This window comes from Anoplopoma fimbria, chromosome 13 (genome assembly GCF_027596085.1).
Source record: "Anoplopoma fimbria isolate UVic2021 breed Golden Eagle Sablefish chromosome 13, Afim_UVic_2022, whole genome shotgun sequence".
NCBI classification, from domain to species: domain Eukaryota; kingdom Metazoa; phylum Chordata; class Actinopteri; order Perciformes; family Anoplopomatidae; genus Anoplopoma; species Anoplopoma fimbria.
Window position 1 is genome coordinate 22,117,522 of NC_072461.1, and position 23,433 is coordinate 22,140,954.

At 38.8% G+C, this 23,433-nt stretch overlaps 3 protein-coding genes across 4 annotated transcripts; 2 read left to right on the forward strand and 1 right to left on the reverse strand.

Moving 5' to 3' along the window:
- Positions 1–59: 59 nt before the first annotated feature.
- Positions 60–3,655, reverse strand: mrps30 (mitochondrial ribosomal protein S30). Its single transcript, XM_054610322.1, has 5 exons — positions 2,927–3,655; positions 2,011–2,156; positions 1,770–1,875; positions 699–875; positions 60–576 (listed from the first exon to the last, which is right to left on the reverse strand). Exons 1-5 carry the CDS (start codon positions 3,531–3,533, stop codon positions 317–319), a joined length of 1,296 nt encoding a protein of 431 aa, XP_054466297.1. The 5' UTR covers positions 3,534–3,655; the 3' UTR covers positions 60–316.
- Positions 3,656–3,854: 199 nt separating this feature from the next.
- Positions 3,855–8,345, forward strand: hint2 (histidine triad nucleotide binding protein 2). 2 transcript variants are annotated; one of them, XM_054610325.1, is made up of 6 exons: positions 3,855–4,419; positions 4,640–4,711; positions 5,714–5,851; positions 5,977–6,081; positions 7,877–7,949; positions 8,047–8,345. In XM_054610325.1, the coding sequence occupies exons 1-6, from the start codon at positions 4,111–4,113 to the stop codon at positions 8,136–8,138; spliced, it is 789 nt and encodes a 262-aa protein (XP_054466300.1). In that variant the 5' UTR covers positions 3,855–4,110; the 3' UTR covers positions 8,139–8,345. The 2 variants fall into 2 exon arrangements, with proteins under 2 accessions (XP_054466300.1, XP_054466301.1); XM_054610326.1 differs by lacking the exon at positions 4,640–4,711 and having other exon boundaries at positions 3,866–4,419.
- Positions 8,346–9,882: 1,537 nt separating this feature from the next.
- LOC129101574 (long-chain-fatty-acid--CoA ligase ACSBG2-like) lies at positions 9,883–21,530 on the forward strand. Its single transcript, XM_054611442.1, has 15 exons — positions 9,883–10,003; positions 11,655–11,729; positions 11,832–11,950; positions 13,518–13,801; positions 14,801–14,889; positions 15,584–15,704; positions 15,802–15,882; positions 16,130–16,279; positions 17,143–17,310; positions 17,395–17,576; positions 17,979–18,212; positions 18,974–19,191; positions 19,907–20,046; positions 20,132–20,375; positions 20,716–21,530. The coding sequence occupies exons 2-15, from the start codon at positions 11,665–11,667 to the stop codon at positions 20,805–20,807; spliced, it is 2,187 nt and encodes a 728-aa protein (XP_054467417.1). The 5' UTR covers positions 9,883–10,003; positions 11,655–11,664; the 3' UTR covers positions 20,808–21,530.
- The last annotated feature ends 1,903 nt before the right edge of the window (positions 21,531–23,433 follow it).

Consider the following 23,433-nt stretch of genomic DNA (forward strand, 5'->3'; position numbering starts at 1 on the left):
TAAAAGATGTCTTATTAATGTTTAAATTTTAGTAGTACACGCTGACAAACGAGTGTCAATTTGAAAAGCATTGTTTTATTTTTGCATAAATAGGCAACAGTCTGCACATTTATAATACTCATAGTTCAGTTTTTATACTCATAAGCCTGTTTAACACAGCTTGATGCTAATGTTTCGGCATTTTGGAACATTACATTTTATACAATCTGACACACTTCCTCATGTCCTCCACGTTGGGCTCTTTAAAAGATCTGGATTTATTGCATCCTTCAACACCTTGGAGGTCCAGAATCTCCGCTGAGAGGTTTTTTTTCTTCTAGGGCTGGTTCATGAGGAACTGGACCAGGAGCTTAACGACGCCGTCGTCCAGACCGACCACCTCTCCGTCCTGCACGCTCTCGTACAGTCGCAGGCTCTCGGTGCCCCACAGGAGGTTTTTCCTGGGGTTGTTGGCGTCCGTCTCCACGGAGAGGGCCACTGTGTTGAGCTGGTAGCAGAAGAAGGAGAAGAACTGTCCGTCCGTGATCACAGCCTGGGACACGAAAGGCCTGGTGACGTCCTCGTGGTTCCAGAAACCTACAGAGGATGGAGGGAAGTGTGACCACCAGCTGTTTCTCCTCTCTTTTGAAAGTCCAATTAAAAAAGAAATTCTTCCTCTAAAAGTGTTTATTGTATGATACGCCGTGAAGACAACTCACCCTGGTACATGGCCTGAGCTCCTGTCCAGGCGAAGAGGCTGGCGAGTCCATTGGCTCTGAGGAAGACCTCCACCTGATCGGACTGCTGCTTCTGAGCCATCCGGTCTCTGTGGTACCGGTCGGGCACCAGGTGGAACTGAGTGTGACCGTAGCAGGCCGGGTCTGGTACCTTGGCACCTGTTGATGAGACCGAGAGGACACGGCTGATTGTAAACATGCTTCAAATCGTTTACCCCAGTTTGAAAATGATCTTTTTCATATTTCTAAATCTCTGAATGATACCAAGTCATGAATCCCGTTCGAGGAAAACGACTAAGGTGGACTGTCTTTGCCAGAAAAGGTGGAAGGTGAAGGGAATCAATCAGCAGGTGAAGCTAATTTTCAAACCAAAAACGCAAATATTTGATGGTTTCAACTTCTCAAATACTAGAATTTTCTGCTTTTCCTTTTCTGACATTATAATAAATTGAATATCTGTGGATTTTAAGCTGTTGGTCAAACAAAACAAGATTTCTGATAGCATTAACTTAAACACAGAGGAAATATGATGCCCATCTTTCTTGTTTTTCTGCTGTTTTTATTGACAAAACAATTAACTATTAAAGTAATTATTAGTTGCAGCTCTATAAATTATTTAATGCTGCTGCATAAAGAAGAACAGCTTATCGATCAATGGAAACAGGATAGCACTTAACTTGGAACAGACAGTATACAACTGAAAGTCCCAGACTACAGCTGTTAGTATTATTACACTTTATTAAATCAGTATAAATGCTAAGAGCAAATCACCAAACCAATGTTTACTTTGTGTAATGGTTTCTCCAAAAATAAGAATAAACAACCATCTCATAGACTTGGACATGGAGAAAATAAAAGCATTTTAGACGTTTTGCATTTGTGTGACTGATCACTGAACAGCTGCACGTTGGCGGCCCCTAGTGGCAGCTAGCCAGAACTGCATAATGTTACATATAGCCAGAATACAACATGCTCCATTTAGGTTGTTTTGGCTACTTCAAAAGCAAATAATTAGTATGAAGTAAGACCCATGTAACTGCTCTCTTGTGTTACCTGTAAAGATGTTGTTCTCATACTGCCTTTTGAACATAGGCATCAAGTTCGGAGCAAACGTGACTTCTGGAACTTCGGCTGCATAAGAAGCCTCCAGCGGGGTAAACTAAGAGATTAAAACAACAAAAAGGGATAAGAACATAAAAATCACATGAATGCTTGACATTAAACAGAAACTATTAATGATAATTTCAGTATATATAAATATCACTAAAGTCAACGTTTTGGGAATGACGCCCACCTGTGGAAGTTGTTGAGTTATCCTGATCTGACTGTTCGGTTGGTCATCGATCTGGAACCTGATTGGCTCTTGCCGGCCTTTCCGGTGCCCCTTTGGGATGATTCTCTGTCCTCTCCTCCAATAAAAGTTTACCTGGGGAGCAATATCTGAAAGAGAAACACACAAGATATGACTCACAGAAGTCAAAGTCATGGAATGACCAGCAGTAATACTTCTACTGTGATCCAGACTAAATACTATGTAGGACTTTGGTTTATGCATCTTGATAAATAACTTTTTGGGGAGTTGTTTTAGCTTAAAAGCTGGAACTGACTGGTCAGATTTGTATTGTTGCCAACATGTTTACTTGAGAAGCAAGTTGTTGTCATATACCTTTGTTTTTGAAAGACTAATTGACAAAACACTTCTACACCAACATAAAACTCTGTGGGTTAATGTGTTCTACAAACTAACATTTATCAACACACATTATTGGTGTAGATGTGTTGAATCAAATATATCAATAACCTGATCTGTTTGATCAGTTAAAATAAGGATGAAAACCTTGTTTACTTGTTCATACAGTACCAGTCAAAAGTTTGGACACACCTTCTCATTCAACTACTTTGAAGAATCTAAAATATAAAACATATTCTGGTTTGTTGAGCATTTGTTTGTTTACCACATAATTCCATATGTGTTCCTTCATAGTTTGGATGTCTTCAATATTAATCTACAATGTAGAAAGACATAAAGAAAGAAAAAGATAAAGATAAAAAATAAAGAAAAACCATTGAATGAGAAGGTGTGTCCAAACTTTTGACTGGTACTGTACACACATTCACAATGTTATCACAAATGCAGTTTTATAAGTGCACACAGGCCTGGAATATATGGTGTAATTGTGCCAAACTGGTGTCAAACCAGTGATCCATACCCAGACTGGAGAGGCGCAGCAGTGGGTTGTATTTAGCCAGACTGTGGGTGAGTTCAGTTGCCAGGCTTCTCAGAAAAGGTGCAACCATCAGCTCCTGCTCTCTGTACAGGAAAGGTTTGCGTTTCTTCGTGTGCCAGTGCTCCTGCAAAATCACACGAGTGACCAAAGAACGGACGTCCGCGAACGCATCACCTGCAACACCTGGAACCGAGGTTTGAGCTGCAGCCGGCGGGGAGCCCTCCTCCACATCCTCGGTCTTCTCCTCCAGGGTGAACTTCTCGGGCAGACCAGGGATGTATGCGGTCTTGGTGAAGTGCTGGTACCACGTGTCTGCATTTCGTGCAAAAGTCTGCGGATAAACCACAAATTTCTGCCGCTGGATGCGAGTGATGAGGGAGATCTTCTCCTGGACGGGGGAGGCGCAGATCCTCCTCACCTGGCCGTCCACCTGTTGCAACAAGGCGGCCTTGCTTTTAGCCGTGAGGGAGGGGACTACGGGAGGGTACGAGGGCTCCTTTACTGCAGCTTCAGCGTGGGAAAGCCTTTGGTTTCTAAGCTGAGGGAGTTTTTTATGCAGCAGCAAGGGCAGCCGTGTGCGGGCCGCCATCTTTCTTTTATGACGTCACTTGGAACATTCGCTCTTCATGTGTTGACAAATGAGCTGCTGGTCTCCCACAACACCGCCCCCTACTGTACGAAAAGTCACAATAAACATGTATTTAACGCTTTCGATAATATTTTAGTTTTCTGTATGAGCTGATAAACGTTGAATAAACATTATGGTTGATTTAGTTCAAGGCCATTTCATATTATTTATCTTATAAAGCTGATTTTAAGCATCCTAGTTAACGTATAAGAACGCTGAGGATCTTGAAGCGACCCTTGAACCCGTTAAAAAATGGCCTCCTTTGGACGCATTCAAAAATATCGTAAATTTGAATGAACAAATCATATCATAAAAATAATAAGACTTAAATAACGTAAATGTACACAACCAGGTGTATAATTTGGAGACAATGAGCAACAAAGTCATGTTTCACAATATGTCAACTTTTCTGGTCAGTTAATTATCGTTTGCTTGCGTTTTTGCTCCTGGGGTGCGTTATATACAGTATTAATACAATTTCACACACATAAATACCCATATGTACCCCCAAAGTACCGACACAGACAAGTGATGCATCATGGCGACTGTCAAGAAAAGGAAGGTGGACGCAGAATGCCGCGTATTTCAGGAAAAATGGACAAATGACTTTTTCTTTGTTGAAGTGAAAGGCAAGCCAGTGTGCCTAGTTTGTGGCGGGGCGCTTGCGGTGATGAAAAAGGCCAATGTCGAGCGCCATTACAGCTCGAAACATGCTAAACTCGACGAGTTGAAAGGACAAATGCGTTTGGATAAAATGAACGCTCTTCGTCGGAGTTTGGGTGCTCAACAAGCAGCTTTCACACGGCCACAGACTGACAGAGAGAATATTACGCGTGCAAGTTTTGTGGTGAGTGAACTGATAGCCACGAAGCTGAAACCTCAAGCTGGTCACCTTGTTCAAGACATCATTAAGATTAGAGGAGTAAACATTACATGGAGTACGTGAAGGCAACATCAGCTAAAAGTCAACACGACTTTTAGACTGCAGCGCAGTGTCAAAAAAACGAGTTAACACTGAAATATCTGCCTTGTAAATACTGATTTAGGTAGTTATGTATTTTCGTCAGATTTTGCGGACGCAGTTAATCGGGACCAGAGCGGCTCAGCTGAACCGTCTGCAGCGTGTTTGTCGGGCTCAGGTAACATCAGCTGCTCTTAGAATAAACAATAAACTCTTAGAATAAACATTTTGCGCACCCACCAAGATGTTTGGTTTATAAGTTTGTTTGTTTGTTTGTTTGTTTGTTTGTTTGTTTGTTTGTTTGTATGCAAGCAGCATAGCTATCATTGGTCTTTACTGGTAGAACATTCAGTACAATGTTAAACATCTACCATGGCAGTGTCCACTGGATACGGTGGAGGTGGTGGGAGACAGGAGGATGATGGCCAAGCTGTCATCCCTGATGAACAACACCTCCCACCCCATGCAGGACACCCTGGCAGCTCTGTGCAGCTCCTTCAGCCACCGGCTGCTTCACCCCCGGTGTGTGAAGGAGAGGTACCGCAGGTCCTTCCTTCCTGCTGCTGTCAGGCTGCACAACCAGCTCTGCTCCCAGCAGACCACATGACACATGACAATAAAAACACTGTGCAATAATAGTTAAAATAGTTTTTTTCTGTCTGTAAATATTATATTTCAGTTATTGTGTTTTTCTACTGTTTTTATTGCTTATTTATAATACTTGTTTTTTTTATTTTTTATTTTTCATTTTTTTATTTTTATCTTGTCTTTCTTCTACTATGTCTCTTGTGTGCACTTTACTCTCTGCTGCTGTAAGCCTGCAAATTTCCCCACTGCGGGACTAATAAAGGATTATCTTATCTTATCTTATCTTATCTTATATACAGGAATCAGCACTGTATACATCCCCTTTATTGCACAAAATCCATAACCGTCTTTATAAAGTCTAAAGGCTTCAACATTCTTTAAATCTGGTTTTCAATGTCTGTTTAAGGCATTAATAAGTAGTTTAATTATTTAGTTAGTTATTATTTATTTAGTTATTAGGGGTATTTTTTTTTTCCAAAACACAATGACAGTTAAAGAACATAGTGGTGTTGTTCTGTATGGGTTCATGTGCTCATTGAAACAGTTTTTTTTTTTTAAAGTCCTCTGTGTGCTGTGTCTTTCTGACCCACAGAGACCGCTGTGCACCAAAAGTGACGAGGTGAGGTTGGCAGAGGAGGCCAGCAAGAAGTATGGCTCCCCAGCTCCAACCATCTTCTCCAAAGTGATCGATAAAAGCATCCCTGCAGATATCATTTATGAAGATGAGAAGGTAAACAGCCAACCTCCTCATAAACATGGTACCTCATCTGACCTGTGGAGGTCAGAGATAATTCAGAACATGATTGTTGAGAGGATGTTGTGCAATTCAACACGTTGTTTTTGTGTGTTTATCAGTGTTTGGCATTCAGGGATGTCAGCCCACAGGCCCCTGTTCACTTCCTGGTTATTCCGAGGGTCCCTATTCCCAGAATAAGCGAGGCCAAAGATGATGATGCTGAGGTAAATCTGAATCCATTTTTCTTTTGACTCTGATCCTGTTCAGGGGTTGTGAGGTGTTGAGATGGTGGGCACCCAAACAGAACAACCATGTGTGACTGTTGCACATATCTTTCCATTAATCTGCTGCTTTACTCACAGGCCAGTGTCAAAAACTCACACCAAACTAGGAAAAGCGTCTCCACAAAGTTTGAACTTACCTACTTTACTAAAGACTTTATTGTCTCCCCCGTCGCCCCAGTTAGGCACACCATAATTTAAAATATACTTACATATTGCATTAAGCTTCCCTTAATTTAAATCAAGTGGCCTTGCCCAAATCTATTTAGGAATATATCTCAAGACTAGATGCAGACAAACAGGTGGGAGAGGTTTGTAAACGTACGTTAGGCTATTTACACATGTGTACCTGCAGAACTCTCTTTGTTCAACTTATTTGCATTAATTTAAATTATTCAAGCAAGCACTCCAAAGAGTAAGCTGCCAGTTTACATTCAGGTTTAGTTGTTCGTTTAAATCTATTTGCTGTCACTGTCTCCATATGAAGCCTATAAGGTCATATTTACACTAAGCAGAGTAACATTAACATCTCGTTGACACAACCTGAAACCATCAAAAATCCATAGTTAGGAATGTGAAATTAAAAAAAGTGCAGCTAATTCCTTCTGAGAGGAGTTGATTCAAATTACAGTATAACACACATTTTAGATCATAAATCATAAATCATAAATCCCACAAACTGTATATTCACAAAAAAAAAAAAAAAATGTATTTCCAGATAAAGCCAGATCACTTTTGCTGAACCACCAGGGATAAAGTCCAGCATAAATCCTTTGCCACAAAATGTCCTCCTTTGCCACAAAATGGCCAACTATCATTGACTATCTTATAAGTACCTGGGTGTTCACTTGAACAATAAACTGGACTGGACTAATCACACAAATGCACTTTATAAAAAGGGTCAGAGCAGACTGTATCTGCTGAGGAGACTGAGGTCTTTTGGAGTGCAGGGAGCACTCCTGAGGACCTTTTTCAACTCTGTGGTGGCATCAGCCATTTTTTATGCAGTGGTCTGCTGGAGCAGCAGCATCTCAGCAGCCGACAAGAAGAGACTCAACAAGCTTGTCAGGAAGGCCAGCAGTGTGCTGGGGTGTCCACTGGATACGGTGGAGGTGGTGGGAGACAGGAGGGTGATGGCCAAGCTGTCATCCCTGATGAACAACACCTCCCACCCCATGCAGGACACCCTGGCAGCTCTGTGCAGCTCCTTCAGCCACCGGCTGCTTCACCCCCGGTGTGTGAAGGAGAGGTACCGCAGGTCCTTCCTTCCTGCTGCTGTCAGGCTGCACAACCAACTCTGCTCCCAGCAGACCACATGACACATGACAATAATAACATGACAATAATAACATGACAATAAAAACCTGTGCAATACATTACACATTACACTGTGCAATAATAGTTACAAAAGTTAAAAATAGTTAAAATAGTTGTTGTTTTTTTCTGTCTGTAAATATAATATTTCAGTTATTGTTGTTTTTTCTACTGTTTTTTTTTATTGCTTATTTATAATACTTGTTTTATTTTATTTTTATTTTTATTTTTATTTTTTTTTTATTTTTTTTTATTTTTAGCTTGTCTTCTTCTACTATGTCTCTTGTGTGCACTTTACTCTACGCTGTTGTAAGTCTGCAAATTTCCCCGCTGCGGGACTAATAAAGGATTATCTTATCTTATCTTATCTTACATGCACTGAAAATCACGTCTTCAGCTCTCTTTCTTTTTTTTCAACTTTCAGCTCTTGGGACATTTGTTGGTTGTTGCCAAAAATGTGGCAAAGCAAGAATCTCTAGACGAAGGATACAGAGTGGGTAAGTTACAGGAATGGTCTGATAGTTATGTATAGTATGATACAGGCTGCTTATATACTTGAACATTGAATCATGGGTATATTTCTGTCCTCTGCAGTGATCAACGATGGAAAGCACGGCGCTCAGTCAGTTTACCACCTTCACGTCCACGTCCTGGGAGGAAGACAGATGTCGTGGCCACCAGGATAAATGTTTCATGTGTTCACTATTCAGGCTTCTTTCATATGTTTAATCCCATCACCACATCCTCATCCTGTCATTCTGTACAATGATGCACTTCACCATGCAAACACATAACATGTAAATATTGATTTTGACAAATATAAAGATTAAATGTAAAAATGTAGACATCATGTTTGAATCGTGTGCAAATAAAGACAGTGTTTCTAATATGGAGATATGAAAACTCAGTTCTTTAATCTGACATCAAGCATTGGCAATAAGATATTAGAGATATTACTTATATCTTTTTCAAAATACAATGAGAAGTTTAATCTAGCAACAGCAATAGTTAAAGAATATCAGGGATATTTTGTCTGAAACTGATATTGTCATATTAACTTTTATGTGTTTGTTAGAGACACAATGTTTTTCTTTAAGGCATCACATTCACACAACACCTCTTTATAATATAAAGCAACAGGTTTTAACAATTTATCAATAATTTATTTAAGAAAATCATTAAGATATGACAAGCAATAAATATTTGAACAAAATAAAAGTTAAAACATTTATACAATAATATTATGATATATATGAGTATATCAAACGAGTGGGAGCATTAAAAGTAGGTGGAATACACTTTATATTTAGATAGTAATACTATTGTTTTGTTAAATATTTGTACTTTTTCAAGATATACTTTTTATCCTGCTCTACTGAACATCCAAGTATCTTGTATTACATTTTTTTTCACTATTTCTGAGAGTTACCTCATATTTAAAAGAATGTATTTCAGTATAAAAATGGCGGTGGTTCTCAATAAAAGTCATTTTCTTACTGATTAGCCTGTTTTAATGCACACAATATAATATGTATTACCTACAGCACATTTCAAATGATCTATGTGTGAACTCTAGTTTTTAGCTTTGCTGGCACTGATTAATGACCCGACTTACCCTCACAGCTGGCATGTGCCCAAATATTAGCTATGCGGGTCGGAGTCTGGACAGATGTGGTGTGACTGGGTGGTATGATTTTGACCTTGTCTGGGAGCAATGTGGGTGAGGGGTGCGGAGGGGGTGTTGACCTTTCCTCTATATTTACTTATTAACCCCAACTAACAGGCAGAAGAGGAAGCGAGGGCTGTATTAATGACACGTGACAAGAGTTGATCTATGGACATTTTAAGTAGATATCATAGAGTCTTACTGATTTCTGTCTTGAACTTTTTTAGCAACGTTCATAGAGAAGTGGAAGAATTAAGAAAATTTAGACTGCAAAAGGTGTGTGCAACACGATATCCCTTATATTTTGTGCATTTTAACGTGTATGGCCAACATAATGACACTTATTTCCTGATGTGTCAATCCGGTAGAAAAAGTTAGAATTTCTAATATTTTGTTGAACTGTTGAATAACAGTTTTTATGGTTCAAAGTCTCATCTCTCCTCATAAACCTGAGAGAACTTATCTAGTTTTATCATTACTCTGGTCATGCATATCTGATAATGAAGCGTCTTCATGAGTTGATTAGGGAGGATATAAGTCTAATTACCCCCTCAAACACACACACCCACTAGCAGTTGTCTGCTAGTATCATTCAAATAAAATAATAAAAGTAGTCTTCTACCAGTCGCAGGATGTTTCTGTGTCCAGGTCTTCTTCACCTCGAGGAGCAGTAACCCTTTTGTCAAACTTGTTGGCCTCAGCTGCAGTTGTTCAGAGGATTGCGAAAGTCTTTAAAGCTCTGGACTGTGAGGCGTGTGTAGAGGGGAAGTCAGGCTGATATTCTCTCCAGGGGGGCAACAGTTGAGCACCTGCGCCGGGCAAAGGTTGATCCTGGTCTGTCCTGCACCTGACAACGACTTTCAATCAGCTCTGTCCCAGAGGAAGGTAGGAAAAGTTTTAAATTGAAGATCTTTTTTTGATGTGACAGTGTGTGAAAAAAGACTGAATTTTGTTGTCATACGTTGCTATGGGGACTGCATGAATATCTTTGATTTCTGACATGGTACAGCTCATTTTCTGCTTCAGCTGATTGTTATTCAATTGCAAAACATAATAAATGATTTCTACAATTACATTTAAAATTTTAAGGCTAAGAAAAATATTCTGCTATGCAGACTTTTGTGATCTTTAATCTGTTGACAGAAGAAACTGAATTAATAAGCCTTTAGGCTGCATAGTCAATGTGACAAACACATGAATAAGAGATGTAAATACTTGATGTGAGCAGGACGCTTGACTTTTGATTGTTCGGTCAAAAGAGTCTAAATCTTTTTTTTAATTTTAAACCCTCCTCCACAATAAATTGAGCCTGATTTGTTTCCTCTGGACCTCATTATTACATACTGACACTAAACATCTGGAACTAATTGGACTTTCAGTTTACTCCCATAGGACTCTTATAGGACTTTCTGCTACTCATTTTTTACTAGAAGATTTACCACGAACTTTCATTCAAAGGTCACGTCTGCTTTCCTGGTAATGTGCAAGTCCAAGTCATTAGTGACACTGAAATCCATCATTATTTGCATAACACAAGACTTTGCCATTGCCACTCCATATTGCCACACTGTAGTTTTGTAAGTCGTATGAACTTTGGTCCGGAGAGATTTTGACCAAAGTTAACTAGAGGTCAGACTGAGAGTCTGCTGGGTTGACAGATCTTAATCTAATACAGTTTTATTACAAGGTACTTTTACTGGAGTATTCATCATTTTATGCTACTTAATAGCTCCACTCCCACACTTTTCAGAGGGAAATATAATGCTTTTTACTCCACTATATTTATCTGATAACTGGAGTTATTGGTTATTTTACAGATTAAGTTTCAATTAACACAGTTTAAGATTTTTAATGATGATAGATTAAACTATTCAACAGTATATAAAGTAATTAAAATGTGCTCCACTTCCACCTGCTGTAACATTAAAATGCAGCTTACATGTTAAAGCATCAGTAATAATATTCCTATAATAGATTAAAAAAAAAGAATCTATATACATTTTATTGTATATCTACAGATTTTTTGAATTAATATATATTTTTAGGCAGTTTGGTTATTTACAGATACAGCTTGTGACCTTAGAACACAGTAGTTGAGTCGTTTACACACTAGATGGCATTATTTCACTCTCTGCAGTACATTCCTAAGATAACTGAATCAAGGAAGTTCTCAAGTCAAGCTCTTTACTTTTTGACAATAATTTAAATTCATCTAAAACGTGAAATGTTGCTTCGTTACTTTTTTTTACCTTGAATTAACTAGCTAGATGACTAGATGACTGAGATGGAATGAAAGAGTAGATAAGCATTGCAGACGTCCTGCAATGCTTCCTGGCACAATATTCAGAGTTTCAACATTTAGCAATGGTGGTCATAGGCTCTGATCTTTTGCAATCACTTTGTCAGTCTTGTATAAATGACCAGAGTGGTGCTTTTCTCACAACTGGAATTCTTATCTGCTTGGAGGATATCTGACGTGTTTCAAGGCCAATTGTACTTCATGCCCATTTAATATAGTTTTTCTCTGTTATTACAGCAAATACGAGATGAGTGTCCAAGAGGGTTCGGTTATGAGCAATGGTGTTGCAGTCATGGATGGTAAAGCTGAGAGGTATGCAAAATGATGCATGTCCCAAAGCGGGAAACACATCTTTATTATCATGTAGATTTGATCCATTTGTACTATGTAACTAACAATTCTGTTTATCCACAGCATCTGTACCCAAAAGGCACTGTTAGATTCCACAAACTTAAAAATTCACTCGACCCTCATCCTCAATGGAGAAGAAACCACATCTGAGCTGGAGGAAGCCACTGAGGGACTTTCACTGGGTAAGAGTCTGAGTACAACGTGAGGAGAGAGGAACTTATCTGATATGAAAAACGATTTCTAAAAAGATAAAAAAGATTTATTAAAAACGAAATGCTTTTATACTTGTCGAACTAGTAATTGTAGAGCTCAGTTGTTCTCAAGGACTCCCAGGACGGAGGGACAAATAAACAAGACAATAAATGATAACAATAAATACATAAAAGTTATAAATTAGTGGAGTTGCTGCTCCAAGCTACAAATCTTGATATCAAATAATTATTATTTGTTAAATATGCTACCAGCAAAAACTCAACAAATAAATACATAAAAACAAAAAATTAGTGCATTTGCAGCTCCAAAAATATTGTCTTTTATATTGAAAACCTCTAAATAAAAGGGTCAAAAGGTCAAAAGCCCCAAAAAAGCTACTACTGTATTAGCAGTTGCATTAATGGCAAAGATTGTGAGATACTTAAGCAGTGTATTAAATCAGCAGGATTGTCTAGTAAATAAAGCAAGAAGATCCTTTAGAGAACTCTTCAAATGAAATCCAATACAACCTTGTATAACCTTTCCATCCTCAAACTGGGATCAGAGAATGATCCTCGTTCTTAGCTTAAATATCATAGTCACATTACTTTGTGACTATTTTGCATTGTGGGTCTCTAAAAATTGAGGTGAAATATAACAACATGTGCTTTTGGATACTATAACCATTGGAAATAAAAAAGGTAAAAATACGGAAGAAGATGGATAACATGTTAAGCAATAGAGTGATCCGAACCAGTTTAATGGTGCGTCTGAAGAGCCTTATGTGTGTTTTTTAGATTCAGTAAAGAGGCTATTGAGTAAAAATCACATGTTTCACTGTATCAAATGAGGCGCCGAGATCTTTCTGTTTTGTGACCTTTCATGACAACAGTTGTGGGTCTATGACGTTGTTGGAAACCAAAGTTTGGATATTAACCTTTAACTTTAAGTGAAGTACTCACAGTGACACAGTGGAGAGAAAAATGCACCCTAGAGTCAAAGAGCTGTAACACTGGCTAATGTGTTACATTTTTTAGGAATTTTGGAGGAAACTGACTAATGGTTTTTGCAGGGGAGCAAAGATCAAGCAAAAGGAGGAAACAAAAGAGTCAATACAATCCTACTGTAAAGTTGTGATGACAGAAATAAGAATGATGGCAGGAAAAGAAAATAACACTATTAAGGAAAACATTTTTAAATAACAGGAAGGAATTTGAGCAACTCAAACAAATACAGCATTATTGTGTCTGTTTTACTTGACGCTCTCACCAAACTTCTTCTTTCCAAACCTGATCGGTAGGTAGGCATTGACATACACCTGTTTCGTCTCAGGTATCAGTATAGCCCTCCCACATTCACAGCACAACCTGTAAATCATGTTGCTCTGACAATTAATCTGTTAGAAATACACAGGGTTAGTCCAGAGATGTCTGCAGTCCTCTCATACCCAGACTCATCTTCTTCAGCTTGCTGTCTCGGTTTCGGTGCAGGTATCTTCTAAATTTGGCTTGTTATTGATGGCGGGTAAATACAGCTGCCCCTGTTGTCCCAATGCAGAGGAGCCCAAGGCAGTTCCTTTGACAACGGCCAACAGACCAGCGCCTCTGGCCCCAGCGGACAAGCTGTGGAGCACCAGCAGAGACAAGGCAGTCAGGCTGAGGATGGAGGGCTCGGGCCCGGCCTCAGAGACTCCCATCACCATCCATCAGCTGTTTCTGGAGACGGTGGAAGCGTACGGGGATCATCCAGCCTTGGCTTCCAAAAAAGGGGGCCAGTGGGAGACCCTGTCGTGGAGGCAGTACTATGAGCAGTGCCGGGCTGCAGCTAAGAGTTACCTCAAGGTTTGTTTGAAGATTGACTTGTGCAGTGACATATTGCTGTGGTCTCAACTCCAGCACGTTGAATTTTGAATGAAATGTTAATGTTAATTTGTCTTTCAGCTTTAATTTAAGGGTGTTTTCATCTGTTTTGGGTCAACAGTAGTAATGTAAACTTTTTTGCTTATACAAACTGTAGTCTAATTGTAAGTAGCAGAAACTGGGCACAGCAGTTTAAATTATTGTATTTAACACATTCATATGTATATGTACCTATTATATTACCTACGTATATTAGATACTTTAAAAGGAACAAATTGGACAAATTTCCGTAGGGGAGTCGTTTTGCTCTCCCAGACTATTACTGCAACCTTCTTCACTTTTTGCTTGCTTGAGAGGCTTTTTGGTTTTAGCCTGGTCTTCAGTAAATACATAACCTGTTGGGCAGAAAAAAAGTACTAGAGAAAAAATCATGCTACAAATGATGCACCCAATATGAATATGAACGACCTCAAACACCCTTAAAGCTGAAACTCAGTACTTTAAAGTCATAGTAACAGTTTCATTCAAGTCCAGTGTGCTGAAGTTGAGGAAAAGAAACATTCCACTGCAGTATATCTTCTATATCGTATATGTTCTGCCTGTACTGTTTTTAATATCCTATATTTGTAATCCAAACTAGTATAGCAGAAGTTTTTGACATGCACGTTAATTATGTTACAGGAGTTACAGGCTACAAAACAATTTAAAAAAGCCTGTTTCGTAAACAGTAGCTCAGAATGTCCTCCTACTGAACTCTCTGTGGTGTGAGATCGGGCTGCTGAAAATCAACACTTGGGTGTGTGAAATTCACAGCTTGAGTTACATCTCCAGTTTCATGTACTTGTCCCATGAGGTGGAGTAGGCTTTTGAAACGAGATGTAGGTCAAGAGTAATGGAGGCACTGTGCTGCTGTGTCATTAAACATACATGCTCTTTTTGGAAAAAAATTAAAAGCAACAACAACTTGTCTGCTTTTTTTAGTTGGGGCTGGAGCGTTACCATGGCGTGGGGATTCTGGGATTCAACTCCGCCGAATGGTTCATCTCAAATGTCGGCTGCATCTTTGCAGGGTAAGATAAGATTCAAGGAGGTAGATAAAATTCCATGTATAGTTGCACAGACGTATGTATGAGCATTGTTTCAACCGACAATCTCAATGTCCATCTCTGTGTCCCCATCCACAGCTGTTAAGGCCATACCAGATAAAAGTCTCATAATGTGGTTGTTAAACCTCCATCTGGCTGTTGTCTTCAGATAAATGAATAACATTAAAGTTCTGTATTTTATGCACCTATTCATGTACAAAAACTTTACTTGCAACTTTACGTTCTGCAGTAGAGGAGATATCCAGTAAAAAAAAAAAAAGTATCAAATAAAAATCATATAATACAGAAGGTTTAATCATCTGGCTGTTGATGTTTTGGGGGTTGAGATGTGTTGTTTTAGATTGGTTGACAGCTCTTGGGTTGTTGTGAGGATAAAATCCTATTTCTGATTGTGTAAGAAACTTTATTGTTTGATAATCGCATTGTTGTAAAATTCAAATTATGTGGCATATCTTGTACATTGTGTCTTATGTTTGTAAGTGATTTGCATGAATAATGAATAGATAAAGCCAACATTAACTTCAGTTATTTCTGCTCATTCTCTCTGAAAGACGTGTGCAATTATTTGTGAGACAAACTGTAGTCAATAGAGCAAAAATCCTCAAATGTGTGCATTCAACAGAGCGTCTTACTCTCCTTTATCTGATTTGTTCCATAGAGGTCTGGCAACTGGAATTTACACCACCAACTCGCCCGAAGCTTGTCAGTATGTGGCTGCAAACAGTGAGGCCAACGTCATGATTGTGGAAAACCAGAAACAGCTCGACAAAATCCTGCAGGTCAGAAGTTTTATCAGATTGCTGTAATAACTATTGGCAAAGTTAGAAATAAATCTGTCCTCATATGCCTTTTATTTAATTTGTATTTCCACAACAGGTTAAAGATCATCTGCCTCATCTGAAAGCTATTGTCCAGTATAAAGGCGAACTGCAGCAGAAAGCACCGTTCCTGTATACAGTAAGTTCTCTCAGCAAACATACCGATGAAGCAGATAAGTCACATGGTTGTAGAAAATGTGATGCCTACAGTTTGACCACTGACCTTTTTAAAACAAAAATATTATCTTTCTTACTTGTGATGTAAGAATTGTAATTTAATAAATGTGACTGAACTCAAATGTGTTAAACTGCACTACATCAGATGCAGTTCAGTTCAGACTAGATTTAGACGCACTTTGTTTAACATTATCTCTGTATTTGTGTAGTGGGCAGAGTTCATGAAGCTGGGAGAGGATGTGCCAGACGAGCAGTTAAATAATGTGATTGACAGTCTTCGGGCCAACGAGTGCTGTTCTCTCATCTTCACCTCTGGAACCACCGGCAACCCTAAAGGAGTCATGTTGAGTCATGACAATGTGAGTTATGTAGACAAAATACTTTTTTTGTTTTGACAACTGTCTTTATATCATTCCTTCTTAGGCCTCAATTGACAATTGTTTTGTTATCAATAAATCAAATAATTAATTATTTAATTGTTCCAGTAAAAAAATAAAAAAATAAATAAACTGCACATCACAATTTCCAGAACCTAAGATGAAGTCTTCAATTCTCTTGTTTTGCTCGACCAAAAGTCCATTTGTCAATTAACTTAATATATGACAAAGAAAAAACAGGAGCTGGAAACAGAGTATGTCTAGCATTTCTTAACTATAAAAGTAAAATAAAATAAAAAAAATAATAAATTGTGATTTTGGTCACATAAGGTAGTAAACAGCAAATCAACTTGTATTGAAAAAAGAATGGACATTTATCATAAAATAAAAAATACAGAAGAGTCAGAAAATGTCAGATTTAAATTAAAGGTATCAGTAAAATTAACAATAACATGTACACATGTGAATAAAAGGAAGTTGGTGGGTTAGTAGTGTCTGCAAGTTTTTATTTTTGAAAAAAATGTTTTACTGCACGCCTTAACTGATATTTAGATTACTCGGAAAACAGCTACAACATATATTTTATGCCAACACATCAAATACTATCATGCAGGTAGCACCCAGAACAGGAACTTATTACTAAACACACTCCCTCTAGAGGCCCCGTAGACTCACCTCAAACTTGAACAACTAAACCCTACTACTATTGGCATTGGCTCAACCATATAGTTTTATAAGATATTGATAACAGTCTATGTGAACAATGTGTTTGCTGACTTGTTTTGGGAAAATTTAAGAAAAATATTTGAATAACACTCTGTTTCTGACTCCTCTCTGATATGCAGCTGACATGGACAGTCAGAACAGCAACTAACACGCTCAATTTAAAGCACGCTGAGGAGGTGGTGGTCAGTTACCTGCCGCTCAGCCACGTGGCAGCCCAGCTGGTTGACATGTGGTTGTGTATTTCTTTTGCCGTGACGGTCTACTTTGCAGATCCAGACGCCCTCAAGGTAAGGACTCCTACTGTTGTATAATACATAGAAATAATAATGATCGTTTACTATTTTAACTCTAATCCCCAATAATTTTTTCAGGGCTCCTTGGTAAACACACTTAAAGAGGTTCGTCCGACTTGTTTCCTGGGGGTTCCTCGTGTGTGGGAGAAGATGCAGGAGAAAATGAAAGCTGTCGGTGCCAAGGCTTCACCAATGAAGAGGACAGTGGCAGGCTGGGCAAAGTCTATAGGCCTGCAGTACAACTACAGTGTCATGAACGGGTGAGACAGCAGCAAAGATCCTTTGTTAGAATTAGAACATTTGCTTACTAGCACTAAACACACAGAACAGCTGAGGCTGATGGGAAAGACATTAGCTCTGCATGCTTCTGTAGTGGTGTTTGAATGTTTTACCCAATGATGGCGCTATATAAAAAGTCAAGAAATAACCAGAGTGGTTGCAAATTATCTTGAGGGGGACATGAATGCTTATGCCAAATGTCATGGCAATATATCCAATAGTTATTTATTTCAAGGCTAAACAGACAGACCAACATTGCCCCGTTGGTAACGTTTCATTTTGGGCCCAGTTCTTATTTATTATATATATAAATTGTATGTATATAAATCTTAACTTCAAACAAACAATAGGTTGTAAATTTGACTATATCTTTTTGGTTACAGGGAGAATCAGGTGCCCTGGGGCTTCATGTTGGCTAACAATCTGGTCTTTAAGAAGGTCCGTGATGCGCTGGGCCTGGACCGCTGCAAGTTATGCTTCACAGGCGCTGCGCCCATCACCAAAGAGACTCTGGAGTACTTCATGAGCCTGAACATCCCTTTGTTGGAGCTATACGGCATGAGTGAAAGCTCCGGCCCACACACCGTCTCCAGTGGCACCTTTTACCGCATGACAAGGTCAGCAGGAGAGCATTGTGGAACTTGTCAACTATGATTGAAGTGTGTTACTGTAATGGGTGTGAGAATACTGTCTGAAATGTTCTGTACAGTGAACGTTTTACTTAAAGGGGAATTCCACAGATTTTACACATTTCTTTTTTGCAAGTGAAATAGCTTGAGGCAGCGTCGTTTGCTGTTGAAGACTACAAGTTTAAAAAATGAAAAGCAATCTATGAGTGTGGCGTTAGAAAGAAGTGAGCTTACCAGACCTCTGTAGCCCTCTCCTCACCTCTCAGTCTGTGTCAGTGGGGGTCCCTGGCCCTTGGAAGGGAACCGTCATTGCATCCTGAACTGAGCACCGCATAAAATGGTTGTGATTGGTTTGAAGAAATGCAAACAAGCCAACGATTTTTTTCCTCCTGTACCATAATGATCATATGTGGACCCAGACCTTTCTTTAGCGCTGACACATTGTTGTGGAGATAAGTCTGGCTATGCAATTATTATTATTATTAGAACTTTTCTTGAGGGTTTGGAAGCAGACGTTTATTTGTTTTTAAGAGGTCACAAGTCAAGAATGTTGTGAACCACTGGTTTAATTAATCACATCTCAGCCAGGTTTGTATATTTTTGCATGAAAATGTTTTTCATAGTGTACTGACATTGTGATATCTTATTTATATGTACTAAACTTCAAATTAGCGTTGCAGTTTTAGCACAACTTTTGGTCAGGTCAGGTCTAAATAAGCATGTTGCTCACTTATGTTTTGTCTCTCCAGCTGTGGAAAAGGGATGCCAGGCAGCAAGACGAAGCTGGAGAACCCAGATGAGGACGGCAGCGGAGAGATATGTATGTGGGGTCGGCACATCTTTATGGGCTACCTGGACATGCCGGACAAAATGTCAGAGGCTCTCGACCAGGACGGCTGGCTTCACTCTGGAGATCTGGGAAGACACGACCAGAATGACTTCCTGTACATCACAGGAAGGATCAAAGGTAGGCTGTTGTCCCTCTGGAGGAGCCTGACCTCGTGGTCCACATGACACACCATCTAACTGTATATAAAGTAGTTAAAACAATGTTGACCTCCACCAGCTACAACAGTAAAGAGCTGCTTATACATTAATGCATCAGTATTAACATCTAATAATGTCATATATAATATAATGTGTTTTTTTCTACAGAACAAATAGTTATACCTTTTATACTTTTGGTGCATTTTGCTGAACATAATTCTTAACTTTTACTTAATCAAAACTTTGAATGCAGGACTTTAATTTGTAATAGAGTCTTGTTGTATTGGCACTTTTATTTTAGTAAAACTATCTACTTTTCAAGTACTTAGAACTTCAAGTACACTAAAATAAAATAAAAAATGGAACATACAAGTGCACTTTTTAGGGCAATTTATAATATGACGCTAAAACAACTTTAAAACCCTTTCTCTGCAGTCTTGTTAGCTTTTCTGTAACTATTTAATTTGTTTACATTACTTTTAGATACATTTGTAGTGAAAGGAATTGGTGGTGGGAACTTGATGATAATTTAATGTTTTTCTTCTGCTAGTTGTTCTTAAAAAGACAAAATTTGCACACAAAATCCGTGAAAACAACGCAGTGTTTTGTCAGAAATAAACAAGGTAAAGCAATAACACTGGACATTGTAAAAACAGGTGACACACTTTTGCAACTAAACTGTCTTTTCTGCACAGAACTGATCATCACTGCAGGTGGAGAGAACATCCCTCCTGTGCCCATTGAGGATTTAGTGAAGGCCGAGGTGCCCATCATCAGCAACGCCATGCTGTTGGGAGACAAGCTGAAGTTCCTCTCCATGCTGCTCACACTCAAAGTAACCAGGCCTCCCTTCCTGCACACAGTCACAGCTACTGAATAAATCAAACAAACACAATAATGACCCTTCTCTATTTCCACAGTGCGTGGCGGATGACAACGGCGAGCCCACGGATGAGCTGAGCCCCGAGGCTTTGATCTTCTGCCAGCAGCACGACGTCACAGCCACCAAGGTGTCCGAGATCATAGCCAATAAGGAGCCAGCTATTTACAAAGCCATACAGGAAGGCATGGAGCGCGTCAACGCCAGAGCAACGTCCAACGCCCAGAAGATCCAGAAGTACGTGATACTGGAGCGAGACTTCTCTGTCGATGGAGGTGAACTGGGTGAGTTATTTGTCTATGCTTCCTTCTTTTTTTATTCAAATTTGAGCAAAATCTGCACACAACAATATTATTAAGGAAGTAGTCACTACTGCTGTAATCAAGATCAATCAGCATTCAATCAAGGTCATGTTGTAACCAAACAAGTCCTGTGACTGTGCTACATGCAAGACAACATTCCAGTGAAATATGAGTGGTAGTGATTGAATCTCTCCCTCTGATACATTGTTAAGTGACAGTGGATCAAATGTTGTCACCGTGTGGGTGTGTCGCTAAGCAGAGACAAAACTTAAGATTTAGATTTAATTAACTTGCTATTTTCTTTTGTTTTCTGTCTATGCAGGACCTACCTTGAAACTGAGGAGACCCATTGTTGTGAAGATGTACCAGGAGAAAATAAATGAATTGTATGCAGTGGCCGCTGAGAGACCGTAGACTGTGCTGAACAAAGATGAGATAATACCTGGGGCATGTTCTTATTGTTCCCAGACGTCATGTTAAGAAATGTGTAAATCTCTTTACACCTGAATGTTAACAGTGCAAAAGAGGTTTAAATTATGTTGTATTTAATGGAATAGATGTTTGAGCTACGTTTTAATATGTTTAGGTCGTGTGTTTCGAGGCAATGTTTAAGTTGTTAAATGTACATACGGTTTCAAAGCAGCTGTGCACTTTTTGTAAATAAAATATCCAAATCAGAGCCAAATCTTGCCATTTACTGTTGGCATACAGGTACATTGAATGTCCACACACTGGTTATCATTCTTACAGCTTTTGAAGGAAATTTTGTGAATCTACTGTGGCTTGAAAGATGAAACTCTCTTGTATTGGTCATCAGCATACCAGTATGTAGTTTATTTTTGAAGCAGAAATGTCTATTTAAACATTTTAAAGCAGTAATTGCTAGTTTTCTGTCTCATGCTTTGAGATAATCCAAATCTAGCAAAGCTGCAGACCTCACCTCCGATGGATGAAGACTGCATGGAGGTGATGTTTGAATAAATATATCTTTAAGATAAGAATAGAATCCAACCACGTGCAATAAAGTGAAATTGCAAAGCATACATTTTAATTTGTGCTTCTCCATGTACAGTTTGACAAATTGTTTAATGTTAATTGTGTGATTGATGTCCCATGATTGTTAATTAAAAGTGATTGAACAAACTTGTTTATAATGTGTGCTTTTTTTTAAAAATATATGTTTGGATCATCACTTTTTTGATTTAGTTAATGTGTATTATTAGTATACGCTGTGTAGTATAATTTATAATATAAACTATCAATTTATTAAAATAGAATTATTAAATATTTGATTCAGGATTTCAAAGATTACCATAACCATTACAACACATTTTAGATCTGTCTGATACTTTGGTTTATGATCAAATATCTAAAAAAAACTAATGACAACAGACCCAGCTATATTTTCTTTTTTGTGCTAGCAAATGTTAGCATGCTAACCTGCTAAACTAAGATGGTGAATGTGTGTTACGTACAGTGTCTTGTATGTATACGTGTTGTAGGCCTACATGTATTGTGTTCTGTCTTGTGTTGTTGGTTTGTGTTGTTGTTCTGTCTCCTCCCACTGTTTTCATTCTCCTCCTTCTCAGATGTGCGCACCTGGTTCCAATCATTGATCATCACCACACCTGTTCCGGATCTCCTCTCAGCCATTCCCCTTTAAATAGCCCCCATTTGTGTTAGAGAAGGTGGTTGCTTTTTGGGTTGAGCTGTGGCAGAGCTCTCGTTGAGCTCGGGTTGATTTTGCTTGGTTTTGCTGGTTCATTGATGAACCTTTAGTTAAAACACCTTTGTTAAAACCATTTACTTTAGCAGCCTACTTTTGTTTTGTCTTGTGTTAATTCTTTGTTGTGCGCACAGGGACAAACGAGGATAGGTAAGATACCCTGGGTATACATATTACATGCACGTAGGTTTACCTTTTGTTAAAACCCCAGATTAGAGTGAGCACCACCCGCTGTACTTTTGGGTGCTTAGCACCTGTCAATGGGGGTGGGTTTCTTTATGTTCTTTTCATTGGTGCCACTGACAGTCCTCTTTGATCCCTGTGTTGCTTTTCTGTAACTAAATACTTTCTTTAATTCATATTGGGTCCTGGTTTTGTGTGACTACACCCTCACTTGCTCAACCTGGTGCATTATGTTACGTCTTTCTACTCCGAGCCACCAAGGGGGCGTAACAATGTGATAACATAAAAATATTAGCCTGTTAGAGTGCTCATGGCGACTGTTGCTCCCATGTATTGTCCCAGAAGGAGATTTGTTTTCAAAGCAACACAACAACATTACAGCCAACATCAGCATGTTAGCATGCTAGTGTTATGAAATATGACTTTGTGAATACTACTTTGCACGTTTTTAACACCTGAATTATCATTGCCCAAAAGATCCAGTTGCATTGACCAGGGCCTAAATGTATGCATTTGCAGTGTATCTCCAAAGCTTTTTACCATTATTGATATAGATAACTGATCAGTTTGCTGTAAAATCCCTACTTTCAATTGAGACTATCAGATTACATTCTTGGATAACTGGTTGTGTTGCTAGAGCAAAGTTAAGATAACATTACAATGGCAACTCTGGCACACATCAACACACTCATCATGACCTCTCACCCAATTCTCATTTTCTATAAATCACACTACCTTTAGGTCAATAAAAAGTAAATATAAATGAAAGAAAATTTGACTTTTCTCTTTTGTTGCTTCATGACCAACCAACCAGGTTTAACATCACATTAGATGTTTGAAAGAGATTCTATCAGGGATGTTAGAATTGCTAGTGTAATAAAACTTGCTAATCCTGCTTTTTAGAAAAAGGCCCATTGCTAGCGAACTAGTTGAAAACACATCATAAACCTGTGCAGGACTTGAGACGCTCCTACCCTCACTTCATTTAAAATGCAGCAGCTAAGATGTTAACCATGCAGGACAATGAAAGAGACAATACGACTCTGTCAATCCTGACCACACCGAGCACTTGAATCAAAGCCAGCCAGGTGTGTTAGTGCAACTAACGTGTGATTAAGTGCTGATTGAAAC